General features: G+C 47.1%; 1 protein-coding gene and 1 long non-coding RNA gene across 2 annotated transcripts in view; one reads left to right on the forward strand and one right to left on the reverse strand.

The window, feature by feature from the left end:
* The window catches only part of LOC142599252 (uncharacterized), a 404,930-nt gene that overhangs the window by 219,207 nt on the left and 171,929 nt on the right, over window positions 1–13,794 (forward strand). The window lies entirely within an intron of this gene.
* LOC142599198 (regulator of G-protein signaling 7-binding protein-like) overlaps window positions 1–13,794 on the reverse strand; it is a 64,043-nt gene that overhangs the window by 47,606 nt on the left and 2,643 nt on the right. Inside the window, exon 2 of the mRNA XM_075739104.1 lies at window positions 12,798–12,964. Within this exon, the coding sequence (XP_075595219.1) occupies window positions 12,798–12,964 (167 nt within the window). The remainder of the gene's footprint in view (window positions 1–12,797; window positions 12,965–13,794) is intronic.

A 13,794-nucleotide genomic window follows, 5' to 3' on the forward strand; every position in this document is an offset into this window, starting at 1 on the left:
TAATTCCCTCAGATATTGGATACCTCTCTCCATAGTGGTCCACTTGCCTGGCCGACATATGACATCTTCACTGAAAGGATACCTTTCCCTCACACTTGACAGGAGTCGCCTCCAGAGGCTGAGGGCTTGTGCCTTCTTCCCAATTGCCTTGTCAATGCCCCCTTCCCTAGACAGAGATCCTAGCTGCTTGGCCTCCCTGCCCTCCAATTCCAGGCTACTGGCCCCGTTATCCCAGCAGCGGAGCAGCCAGGTAATGATGTGCTCCCTTGGAAGGCAGCTGAAATCTTTCTGCATATCTTGCAGCTCACTCAGGGACAGGGATCAGGTGATCACTTCTGGTTCTGGCTCTTCTTCCTGTTCTCATGATGGTCCCGGTTCATCATCATCCTCACTAAGCGAGCTGATTTCCTTGTGTATTTCTTTTTGTGTATAGGGGCGACTGATACCGGTACAGGTTGGTTTTTTGGTTCACCTGCAGTCCCTGTCACAGGGGTTTGCGTAGCCACAGTGTCTGTTGCCGGGGTTTGAGTGTCTAGTGCCTGTTGTGGCGGTTGAATTAGCTGCCATGCCTGTTGTGAGGGTTGAACTAGCTGCTGTGCGTGTCGTGGGGGCTGGGCTGGCTGCAGTGCCTGTCATGCCGGTGGGTCTGTTCTCCCTCTCTTCCTCCTGATGGCGATGCCTACTATCGAGCAGTATTTGGTAGTTAGTGGCCAGGGCCCAGCATAGGGCGGTAAGTTGTGCCTCCTTGGAATAACCACAGCATTTTTCTTTCAAATACTCATTTTCAAATCACTCATATTCCAATCACTTCATCAGGGTCCTGTAGTTGTTCGGGGGTGAATTTCCAAAACATTGGGGGTGAGAAGGTCTCTAGATACCTGCCCATACTCTCCCACGTTCCATGCCAGCCCTGACTATTCAGCCTCGGGGAAGATCTCTGGGTGATATTCTTAAAACAATTTTTTGTAACCCTGAACAAGATTTGAAACACATTCAGGAGGCATCATAATAGGAACATGCTGGCTTGAACATCCCAAGGGTATTCAAAATTCTCAAAAGCTGCTCTGACTAGCCTGAACGGAAAAGGGGAGGTGAAACTGTGGGAGAAAGTATCTCCCCCCATCTTTCCCATAGATTGGGTGCGATTATTAATCAATTCAAAAAGATGTTGTCTGAGGTATGGGCATGGCAGCAAAGCCCCATACAAATGCCAACTTAAGCTCATGACCATTGATGGTATCATATCATCAGTATCGCATGGTACAGCAAAATGAGAATCCGTGCCTCTCTCCCAGAGGTGATAAACAGCATCGCAAGAAGTACATACAGCAAGTAAGGGTTTAGATACCACAGCCACGTGACCAAACAAAACACCATTGTGACCAGTGGCTGCTTAAAATAATGCAGTAAATACTTATAACAACTTTGTTTTAACACACTCAGGTCAAATCTGTCGTTATCTCAACCTGTCCTTATCTCAACCCTTTGTGCCCCACTTTGGGTGCCAAAAAAGACGTGGTGTGGTTTAGCCCCAGCCGGCAGCTGCTCATTCCCCCCTCCCCTGGTGGGATGGGGAGGAGAATGGGAAGACAAAGGCAAAACCTCGTGGGTTGGGATAAGGACAGTTTACTGGGACAGCAAAGGGAGAGGGAAATAACAACAGTACTTAACCAAATACACAAAACTGGTAATACACAATGCAGTTTTTCACCCAACTGACCACACAACTAAGATCACATGCTCAGACCCAGCCGGACCATCCCCCGAGCCACAAGCCCTGGAGCTGTGCCGCCTGACTAGCCCCCCTTTTATACTGAGCATGATGTCACATGGTATGGAATATTACCTTTGGCTAGTTTGGGTCACCTGTCCTGGCTGTGTCCCATCCCAGCTTCTGGTGAAAATTAACTCTATCCTAGCTGAACCCAGGACAGTTATAAAAAGGGGACACATACGTTTTTGGCGCGCACTTGCCACCTAAAGGATTACAACTATGAGCAGAGAACGTCGTTGGATTCATGGGTAGTGATAACTTTTTTCTTTTCTCCACTTTCTCTTTTGCTCTCTTTCTCTCTGGCACTCTCTGTCTCTAACTTTGTTTTTGGCACATTAGGGTAATATCATTATAAGTTTTGATAAGCCGTTCTCTTTCATGGTTCCACCGAGTTTTAAGTATTGTTATAACTTTTGCCAAGTTGTTTTCTTTTGTAGTTCCGCTGAGTTTTAAGTAAATTTGTGATTTCTTTGAACCTCTCGAATAATTGTCATTACTCCTGACTACCGCGCAGAGAATTAAAAAAGTTAACCTCACCCTAACCCACCAAGTGGGACAGGACATTAAATTGGCATCACGGACAGGATTCTCTGTTGAGAAGTGGTAAAGAGGTTCCATAAAAGGGATATCAGCCAGAGTGCTGAAGAAAGGAGAACTGATATTCGGTTGAAGCCGAAATCTCCGACAATAGGTCATGGCAATCCATGATAAGCCTGATTTTGACTGCTCCCCGCTGTTGGATTTGTTGAAGAGCTATAAAGCTTGCCCAACCCCAAAAGGGTATAGCTGGGCTAAGGAACATTGGCAGTCCCCAACAACTGTAGCAGAACAGATAAGAGACTTGGCAAAAGAAAATAAGTTTAAACCTGGAAAGGGAAAGGCTGTGGTTTGTGGTGTCTTGGGAGCTGCATTGATAGCTGCCCAGAAGGACAAATGTGTTGTTAAACAAGCTGAGCAGGAGGCAAATGAGTCCCTTCAGGAGCTGGTTAGAAAACTACGGGCAGAACTGGAAATGGAACCGGTGAAACGGCAGCTATCTGAGAAAGCATTAGCAGACGAGAAAAGAATCACAGAAAACTTGAAGGGTAACCTGCGAGATGCTTTTGTAAGGGAAAGAGAGCTGAAGTTGCAGCTCTCTGGCGACCTTGAGAGCGAGCCAGGATTTTCTAGCTTATCAAAAGAAGCCAACCTCATTGCGAGGGAGGTTGCCCCTCACTATCCATGGGAGGAGTTGGGGGCAGTGACGGAACCTGACCCTACTCCCAAGTTCCAGCCACTTACTAAAACTGAAGTTGTGTATGACAGCAAAGACGCGGAACCCGCCATTACCACTAAAGAGATACCTTATACCATTACTGAATTGGCAAAATTGCAGGAAAAATATAGTAGGCAGGCTAAGGAAACTGAGACCAAATATGTGTGGAGGGTCTCCCTGACAGGTGGAGACAGAATAAGGCTTTCGGAGGAAGAGGCTCAGGGATATTGGGGTCCCGGTGTATTTTTGACCATAGATGACAAGCAGGAACTTTGGTCCCTGACCCAAAGGGTGGTGTATTGGGCCGGAGGGTTAGACCCCTTGGAGAGAGGAGATCCTATTGCCATCCCCACCCCTGGAGTAAACCAGCTTACATAGAATATACAGAAGGCGGCTTGCCTCCAATTGATGCATGATAGGTGCCTAGTTCCCCGCCAACCTTCCCCAATGTTGTTGTTTGCCAATCCGGATAGGATGACTCCCTTGATTAGAGGGTTACCTGATTCACTGAAGATTTATGCTGTGCAAATTCAAGACCAACTAAGAGCCACTGTAGCCATGGGACCTCAGGGCGGACTGGGTCTTACCTGGAGGGAAAATTGCACGGGAATTGACTAATTATTGCCAGTGTGTGGGGTATGTCAGGAGGGAGGAGAAGGCACAAGTGGCAGTCCGTAGGGCCAAGACAGAGGAGAAAACGCTCCGCCCCCGAGATAGGAGCCTTGTGGGGGGGGCCCTCAAGAAATCGGTTGTGGAAGGAAGGTCGAGATAAAGGTATTCCCTGAGAATTAATGGATGGCCTACCCCTCCCCCATTTGCAGCTGCTGGTAAAAATGTGGAAATCAATAAATAAAGGCCATCCGGGAAAGGAAAGCGTCCCCACAGCCCCTGTACCTCAGAGACTGACTGCTCCCATGGCTCCCGTGGGGTAGCCCACTGGCCCTCCAGGGTTGGGAAACTTCTTGCACCGTCCCCAGTGAGTGAGCCGGGGGATGGCCGGTGGGTATATTTTAGAAGGCTCACTGAAAACGAGCAGGGGGACCTACTGGTAACCTTTCCCCTAGGTCCCTTTAAGACTCCGATCACTTTTCTGGTAGACACAGGGGCCCAAATGTCTGCTTTAAATGCTGATACCACAGACCGGAGTGGGATTGTCCCTGATAAAAAACAGATATGGGTTACCGATGTGTTCAGATATTCCAAACCCCAACCTACAGCCCGAGTAAAGTGCTGGCTGCTGGGAGACACCACCCCCACCGAGACCACTATGGTATTGGGAGTGCTCCCCACGAATATTTTGGGATTGGATTTATTGAAAGGGAAGTCCTGGACAGACTTGGCAGGGAGGGAGTAGAAGTTCAGGTCTCCGGCACCCCTGATAAAGCTTTTGCAGACTGCCCCTATGCTTCTCCCATCTAAAATCACTTGGGTGATAAGAGAGCTGCAGGAACAGGGGGTAATTATTTAAACTCACTCCCCTTATAACTCCCCAGTGTGGCCAGTTCGCAAACCGAATGGTAAGTGGCAGCTAACAATCAACTATCAGTGCTTAAACACAGGCGCTAGTCCCCTGACAGCGGCCGTGCCTAATATAGCCGAACTGATTGTCGCCATACAGGAACAGCCCCATAAAATTTTAGCCACCTGTGTTGGTTTTGCATGGCAAGGTTTTGGTAGCGGCAGGGGGGCTACAGGGTGGCTTCTGTGAGAAGCTGCTAGAAGCTTCCCCTGTGTCTGATAGAGCCAATGCCAGCCGGCTCCAGGATGGACCCGCCACTGGCCAAGGCCAAGCCAATCAGCGCCTCTGTGATAACATATTTAAGAAAGAGAAAAACAGTTAGAGAGAGCTTTTGCAGCCAGAGAGAGGAGTGAGAAGATGTAAGAACATCTGCAGACACCAAGGTCAGTGCAGAAGGAGGGGGAGGAGGTGCTCCAGGCACCGGAGCAGAGATCTCCCTGCAGCCCCTGGAGAAGACCATGGTGAAGCAGGCTGTCCCCCTGCAGCCCATGGAGGGAGGATGAGGGGGTGTAGAGATTCCACCTGCAGCCCGTGGAGGACCCCACGCCAGAGCAGGTGGAGACACCTGAAGGAGGCTGTGGCCCCGTGGGAAGCCCTCGCTGGAGCAAGCTCCTGGCAGGACCTGTGGACCCATGGAGAGAGGAGCCCACGCCAGAGCAGGTTTGCTGACAGGACTTGTGACCCCGTGGGGGACCCACGCTGGAGCAGTTTGCTCCCGAAGGTCTGCACCCCGTGGAGGAGACTCACGTTGGAGAAGGTCGTGAAGGACTGTCTCCCGTGAGAGGGACCCCACGCTGGAGCAGGGGAACGATGAGAGGAGTCCTCCCCCTGAGGATGAAGAAGCGGCAGAAACACCGCGTGATGAACTGACCGTAACCCCCACTCCCCGTCCCCCTGTGCCACTGAGGGGGGCGGAGGTTGAAGCCGGGAGTTGTCCTGGTTTCAGCTGAGAGGATTGATTTTTCTTCATAGTAGCTAGTGTGGGGATACGTTTTGGATTTGTGGTGGAGACAGCATTGATAATATAGAGATGTTTTTGTTCTATGGACTTATTGTTGAGCAGTGTTTACACGAGGCCAAGGCCTTTTCTGCTTCTTGCACTGCCCTGCCAGCGGGATGGCTGGGGGTGGACAAGAAGTTGGGAGGAGACACAGACAGGACAGGTGACCCAAACTGACCAAAGGGGTATTCCATACTATATGACGTCATGCTCAGTTTATAAGGAGCTTGGAGGAAGAGGAGGGGGGGGGCAGCGGCGTTCGGAGCAATGGCGTTTGTCTTCCCAAGTAACCATTACGCGTGATAGAGCCCTGCTTTCCTGGAGATGGCTGAACACCTGCCTGCCCATGGGAAGTGGTGAATGAATTCCTTGCTTTGCTTTGCTTGTGCGCGCGGCTTTTGCTTTACCTATTAAACTGTTTTTATCTCAACCCATGAGTTTTCTCACTTTAACTCTTCCAATTCTCTTCCCCACCCCAATAGGGGGGGAGTGAACGAGCGGCTGCGTGGTACTCAGCTGCCGGCTGAGGTAAAACCACGACAGTCTTTTTGGCGCCCAACGTGGGGCTCGAAGGGTTCGAGATAATGACAGATTTGATCAGAATGTGCTAGATTGAATTTATAGCTGCTATTAGCTATTTAGTATTAGCTGTTTAGCTATTAATTGTCAGGCTCCTGTGCTTGCCATGGGGCTTGCTTGCCTTACTATCTATTAGAGTCTAGTGCTCGTTAGTGGCTGCTTTGTGCTTTCACTGCTCGCTGTACTGCTGTACTTCTTATCATTTTACTGTGCTGTGCCTGGGAACATTTTGATAACAGCAATGGCGATGCGCCTGGGCTGGCAAATGGCCAGGGCATCGCTGCTGTTTTTGTGCTGCTGTCCTGGACAGGCTGGAACTCCTGTGTGCACTCGAGTCGAAGGGACTGTGACCTGTGGATGATTCCACGTCGGAGCAGGACACCCCAAAGCATCTGTGGCTGTGGTTGCATCTGTGCCGCAGCAGGTATATCTCGAAGTGTCTGGGGCCGTGGTTGCGTCTGTGCCGCAGCAGGTATATCTCGAAGTGTCTGAGGCCGTGGTTGCATCCGTACTGCAGCAGGTATATCTCGAAGTGTCTGGGGCCGTGGTTGCGTCTGTGCCGCAGCAGGTATACCTCTGGAAGGACTGTGAGCCAAGGATGAGTCCATGCTGGAGAGGGTACACCTCGGAGCATCTGTGGCAAGGATAAGTCCATGCTACAGCAGGTACACCTTGGAGCATCAGTGGCTGTGCATGGGTCATGCTGGAACATTTCAAAGTGTGTGGCCATGGACGAGCCCATGATAGGGCAGGTTTATTTCTGAGAGGACTGAAGCGACTGTGACTGTGGGCAAGGCCACGCTGGAGCAAGTGTATCTATGAAGGCATTGTGGCTCATGCAGAAGGCCACGTTGGAACAGGTGCACCTCGAAGCGACTGTGGCTGTGGATAAGTCTATGCCACAGCAGGTGTACCCCTGGAGAAACTGCGGCTCATGGATAAGGCTCCACTTGGAGCAGGTAGACCCCTAAGGGACTGCAGTCTGAGGATAAGTTCAAGCCGGAGCAGGGGCAAGGGGAGGTGTTCATTGCAATTGTAAACTTGATGGTCTGACTCGAAGGGACCAGGGGTGGAGATTGTAATGGAAATACCTTTAAATTGTTGTAACCCATGATTTGAGTTGCTTGTTACAGGAATTACTGTAGCAGAAATCACCTGAACCAATGGAGAACAAGCCTTACAGGGGGCAGCGCAAGTGCAGCAGTGGACCTGACCTGAGCTGGTTTTGGTGCCCAGTAACTCCACGTCAACCACCTCTCCTGTCCTGAGTGACCACCATGGTGGATGGAGCCCAAGGTTGTGGACCAAGTGAACCCAATGGACATTTTGCGGACATTTATGGACATTTTAAAAGGGTGGTCCACAGACTAAGGGAATGATATCAGCATATTATATCAAGGGATGAGAAGGGTGGTGGTGCTTAATGAGGATGTATTGAATTGTGTGGGACCTGAGCATGACGTAAATAGTATGGAATAAGGGGTGGATAATGTCCTGGTTTCAGCTGAGAGGATTGATTTTTCTTCATAGTAGCTAGTGTGGGGATACGTTTTGGATTTGTGGTGGGGACAGCATTGATAATATAGAGATGTTTTTGTTCTATGGACTTATTGTTGAGCAGTGTTTACACGAGGCCAAGGCCTTTTCTGCTTCTTGCACTGCCCTGCCAGCGGGATGGCTGGGGGTGCACAAGAAGTTGGGAGGAGACACAGACAGGACAGGTGACCCAAACTGACCAAAGGGGTATTCCATACTATATGACGTCATGCTCAGTTTATAAGGAGCTTGGAGGAAGAGGAGGGGGGGGGGCAGCGGCGTTCGGAGCAATGGCGTTTGTCTTCCCAAGTAACCATTACGTGTGATAGAGCCCTGCTTTCCTGGAGATGGCTGAACACCTGCCTGCCCATGGGAAGTGGTGAATGAATTCCTTGCTTTGCTTTGCTTGTGCGCGCGGCTTTTGCTTTACCTATTAAACTGTTTTTATCTCAACCCATGAGTTTTCTCACTTTAACTCTTCCAATTCTCTTCCCCATCCTGATGGGGGGGAGTGAACGAGCGGCTGCGTGGTACTCAGCTGCCGGCTGAGGTAAAACCACGACAGGAGTGAAGTTGAGCCCGGGAAGATGGGAGGGGTGGGGGGAGGTGTTTTAAGATTTGGTTTTATTTCTCATTCCTCTACTGTGTTTTGCTTAGTAATAAATAAGATGAATTCCCTCTCTAAGTTCGGTCTGTTTTGCTCATGATGATAATTAGAGAATGACCTCTCCCTGTCCTTATCTCGACCCATAAGGTTTTTTTTAGTTATACCTTTTCTCCCCTGTCTAGAGAAGGAGGGGAGTGATAGAGCGGCTCTGGTGGGCACCTGGCCCCCAGCCAGGGTCGACCCACTACACCACCATTGATGTAAAAAATAGGTTTTTCATGGTTCTTCTACAGGAAGGCGACCGAGATGATAGATTTGCATTTACATGGGAAGGTATACAATATACCTTTACTGGTTTGCCCCAAGGATATCGGCATTCGCCTACCTTGCCACACTACACCCTGGCACAAGCACTATCAGAAATCACCCCCGAGGAGGGAGTTAAAACGTACCAATACATTGATGATATATTGGAGAGGGGGGTCCGATGCCATTGCAGTGGGACAAACACAAAAGAAAATAATTACTCACCTGGAAAGTTTAGAACTTCAGGTTCCGACAGAAAAGGTACAACTCCCCTCCCCTCAGGTGAAGTTCTTAGGTATATGGTGGAAAGGAGGAACAGTGTGTATTCCCCCCCGAAACCTTAGCTACCTTAGAACAGATAAAGATCCCAGAAAACAAAAAGGAGCTGCAACATACCCTGGGCTTGCTGGTATTCTGGAGGAAGCATATTCTGGATTTTTTTGTCATAGCTTGTCCCCTGTACGATTTAACACACAAAAGGGCTACCTGGGATTGGACTCCTGTTCATGAGGAAGCCCTAAAATTATTGGGTTTTGAAGCAGGAACATATCAAGTTTTGGGTCCAATACACCCAACAGATCCGCTCCAAATTGAATGGGGTTTTGCAATTCATGGGGCATCTATACACATGTGGCAGTGTGGACCAGAGGGTCTGACCCGCCCCATTGGGTTTCATTCACGCAGCTTTAAAGATGCAGAAAGCGATACTCAGTCTGGGAGAAAGGTCTTTTTGTGGTCAGTCTAGCCTTGCAGGAGGCTGAAAGAATTATACGACAACAATCCATAATCCTGTGAGGGCCCTTTAAGGTCCTGAAGCCTGTACTGGCAGGCACCCCACCCCCTGTGGGAGTCACACAACAGGAAAAGGTTAGAAAGTGGTATGCCCAGCTAGAGCATTACAGTCACACTTATCAAGTGCAGGAGGGAGCACCCAAGATGCTCCAAATACAGGAAAAATCATCCACTCCCTCAGATGAGGAAACCCCTTCTTCCTACATAAAGGAAGCCCCCTCATTTGAATCCCACCTGAAAAATGTGTGGTTCACTGATGCCTCTTCGAGGAGGGAGGGGAAAATATGGAAGTACCAAGCAGTGGCTCTACACATTGATTCTGGGGAGCAAATTATAACAGAAGGAGAAGGGAGCGCTCAGGTGGGGGAACTGATAGCAGTTTGGAGTGTGATAATGAGACAGACAGACAGTATTGAACCCGTACACATCTACACTGATTCTTATGCCATATTCAAGGGATGTACTGAGTGGCTCTCCTTTTGGGAACAAAATCAGTGGGAAGTAAACTGGGTGCCCGTATGGCAAAGAGAAAAGTGGGAGGAAATATTAAATGTGGCCAAGTGAAAACCCATATTGGCGGGGTGGGTAGCTGCCTACCAAGGGGGAGATCACCCAGCACACATTCTAAATAATCAGGTAGACTCACTCACCCACTTGGCTATGCTGGCAGAACAGAGAGAAGAGGAGAAATGGGAACACTTATTGGAGTGGCTACACGTGAAACGTGGTCACTTGGGAGTCAAAGATCTTCTTAAGGAGGGTGGGAGCAGAGGATGGCCTGTTACCCGAAAGCTGTGTAGCACAGTAATTTCTGCCTGCGGCCTATGCCGTACTAGACTGGAAAAGCATCCCTTACAAGATCCCTGAGGGATGGAAAATGACTATGGGAAACCTGGCAGGTTGATTACATAGGGCCTTTCAAGAAATCAGAAGGGAAATAATATGTGCTTGTTGGAGTGGAAGTAATATCGGGACTCATTCAGGTTGAAGCAGTAGCATGGGCGACCGGGGAAAATACAGTAAAAGGGTTAAGGTTGTGGTTTAGTTTTTTACCTAAACCTAAATCGATTCAATCAGACAATGGCAGCCACTTTACTGCTGGAGTGGTCCAGGAGTGGGCAAAAACTGAGGGAATACAGTGGACATTCCATACCCCCTACTATCCCCAAGCTAACAGGATAGTAGAAAGCACAAATGGACTCCTAAAATGTATCCTGAAGCCTCATGACCCTGGGGAGGGGGTCCGCAAGACTCCCAGATGCCATAGCCAGAGTAAATGGTTGGTGGGGGATAAATGGATGCCCTAAACTTACTGCTTTCTGTCTGACACCCCCCTCCTTGCTCCCTGGAAAGAGGGAGAAAAAGGACCTCGTAAAACCCTTACACTATCCAGGACAACCCGTTCTGGTGGACCTCCCAACAGTGGGGGAGGTGCCTCTGACCCTTAAAACTCCACTGAACACCTATTCATGGATAACTGCTGATGCCCATGGAAAGGAACACAAGATTAATACCAGATGGATTGTCCCATCCTTCTAACTACTGATTTGAAAGAATCGGGATCTTTTCCTTTGTTCTTTTACAGGTCTAACTACTGGGAACATCCTCCACCTCAGAAAGTTGAAGCTGATGCTTTTTTTGGGAATTTGTACTCCTTATCCGTGTGATACAGAGGGCTACATAACCAAACCATGACTGTCAATTCTGCTCAACACTGGCAATTGTGGATTTGGTCCTATGTTCTTTGTCTCTCCCTATGTGTTATAGGAACCACAAGCCAAAATGCCCCAAATCTGGCTTGGGAGTTAGTTCAAGATTTTGTTAGGATGTGGGGTTACCAAAATAAAGGTCTGTGTATTACCCTACCTAGATCAGCCAAAGAAGGCTTAAGGTTTTTTATATCACCTGCAAATCTGTTGTTTAATATGACTAATGCCACCTCTGTAACATTCCTGTCAACAAACTGGATCTTCAAGAATAACTGGGTGTATTTTTGGCTACAGCCAATGATAAGGTCTAATATTTATAGCATTTGGAGTAAACCTCCAAAACAAGCCAAAGATGCAGAGTTGTCTTCAACAGTGGCATGTAAAGCTACCAGCCCACCATTTAATGTCTCAGTTCCTTCTCTGATAGATGGATCAAACCCCTTATTTACTAGCACCAAAGGGAACATACCTGCTGGAAATGTCATCTTTGACAAATACACCAGGACACACTCCTGTTGTTATTACCCATAGGATCCTCTGTTTGATCCATTGGCAAAATTTGATTTCTATGAAGCAAACTATTCTACTCAATGGGACCCAGAATGGTGTATCCTACTCCCGAATAAGACCCATATAACCCCTCGAGACAGAGGTAATTTGATGTGGGCTTGGTCAGGGGCCAAAGTGGGATGAGTTTTTATAGAGCCTAAGTTTGATCCACCCATCAGGGAAGTTGAAAGCCCCCTTTTTAATTATTCTAAGATGATCACTTGTGATTCAGGACCAGGGGATCATTCCAAAACTTGGTTTATTGATAGTCTCAGAACTCTAATTCGAGATATGTGCACATGCTGGGGATATCCTTCAAAGGGATGGTGAAATAGTGACAAAGCTTGCAACATCACTTTTCCCAAAAGTGAAAATCTTAGTAAACAAGAACGGTGTGGAGTACCCTTTACCCATTATCCCCTACAGGGGACACCCTTAAACACCAAACCTATTATATATGCTGTGAATTATATGGATCAATATATCTGTAAAACTAGCATATATCCAGCCCCATTGGGGTTAGCATGGGGATGCTCCAATGGAAAATTTTATTCTTACTTAACATTGGAATAACATGCTGGCCTGAGGTGTGGATTGGGTATCCCTTCTTTGTGTCCATCCCATGTTTATAATTTTACAATACCTGCCCACCAATCACGTAGAGAAGTGGGAAAGGATCCAAAGGCCTGCCCCGAATGGGTGATTAGTGGAGTCCAAACTCCCAATTATTATACTGCATTATTATTATATATATTAATATATATTATTATTACTCTAATTTTTCTAAGTGTCTAGTTGAGCTGAATTAGTTGTCTCTAACTGTTCAATTAGGTATAACCAATGAAGGATTGGGCAGAAGCTATAGCTATTTCACCCTTGAAAGGCAAGGCTTCTCCCTTGATCTTTTTAAGTTGTCTAGTGATACAGAGTAAAATCCTGTTCATCTTACATAAAAACATACAGTGAAATCAAGTAAGATACCATCTTGGTAAGGGGACCAGGATTTGACCCAAAATTGCACTGTCATAAGGATATATGCATCATGTAGAATTTGTGGTCATACATCTCTATGCCTAAAACAGAAACACAAGTTAATGCTTTTGCTGAAAGTTTCCTCAATGTAGTATTTAGCAAAGAGTAAAGCTTTAATTAAACATAAGTAGACTCCTACCCAGAAATTGCTGCTAGTTTTTGATGAGCCTGATAGGCCATCTCACATCCTTGGGTTCGAGATTTGTGCATTTCCGCATGCAGAGATGGACAGGTGATTGAGACATCCCCAATGGAAATGACCAGTTCCCGGTATAGAGCCACCTGGGTATTGAACTCCTGGACAAGCTGAAAAACAAAGAGGATTTACTTACATGAGACATTTAACTACACTGATAAAAACAATCAATTTTTTTAAAAACGTGTGCAATGTAGGGCTTGTTCCTGCTGCTCCCAATTTCATGGCATACAGGATCAAGTGCCTAAGATTTAGTAAATGACTAGGGCCTCCATGCCAGCTGCCTCTTCTGTGAGCTATAAATGTTCATTTGCAGGAAAGTAGTGTTTCTGCTTTTAATCTCTGAAAGTGTTTTGAGTTATTCGTCTTAAATATTAAGCAGACAAAAACCAGCTGTTTTACTAGTAGCATGAGGTTATTTTTTGCTATCATAAAAGAGAAAAATATCTCCAGAAATGATTGCCTTTGCTCCTCCTGCTTCCTGATTAACAGCACATTTAGGGATTGTAATGTAGCATTTGCTTTTACACTGGAGATTTTTCTGATTTATTTTGTAATGATTTCTGTTCTATCACTGGCTTCTAACCCAACTTTCAGACTTAAAACTGATCAGAAGCTATTGAGTGAGAAGATGTACCAGATGATAGGCACTTTCCAGTTAGGATTCTAGAAAGCATTTTTTCCAATGTGGGGGGAAAAAAAACCAAAGTAGTAAATAAACACTTCAACCTTTCCACAGAAATCAAATATCCAGCAGATACACATGTATGATATTGGATAAATGGGTAACTTTTACAGTGATGGAAAGATCATTACTGTTTAGTTCCACCGATCAACTATGTGGGATTATATTTTAAGGAAACAAAGTATTTGCTGTCTTCTGAAAGAAAGCACATCAGACCATTTGCTCCATGTGGTGGCAAGGGTGGAAGGCATGGAG

The sequence above is a fragment of the Balearica regulorum genome, chromosome W (assembly GCF_011004875.1).
Source record: "Balearica regulorum gibbericeps isolate bBalReg1 chromosome W, bBalReg1.pri, whole genome shotgun sequence".
Classification (NCBI taxonomy): Eukaryota; Metazoa; Chordata; class Aves; order Gruiformes; family Gruidae; genus Balearica; species Balearica regulorum.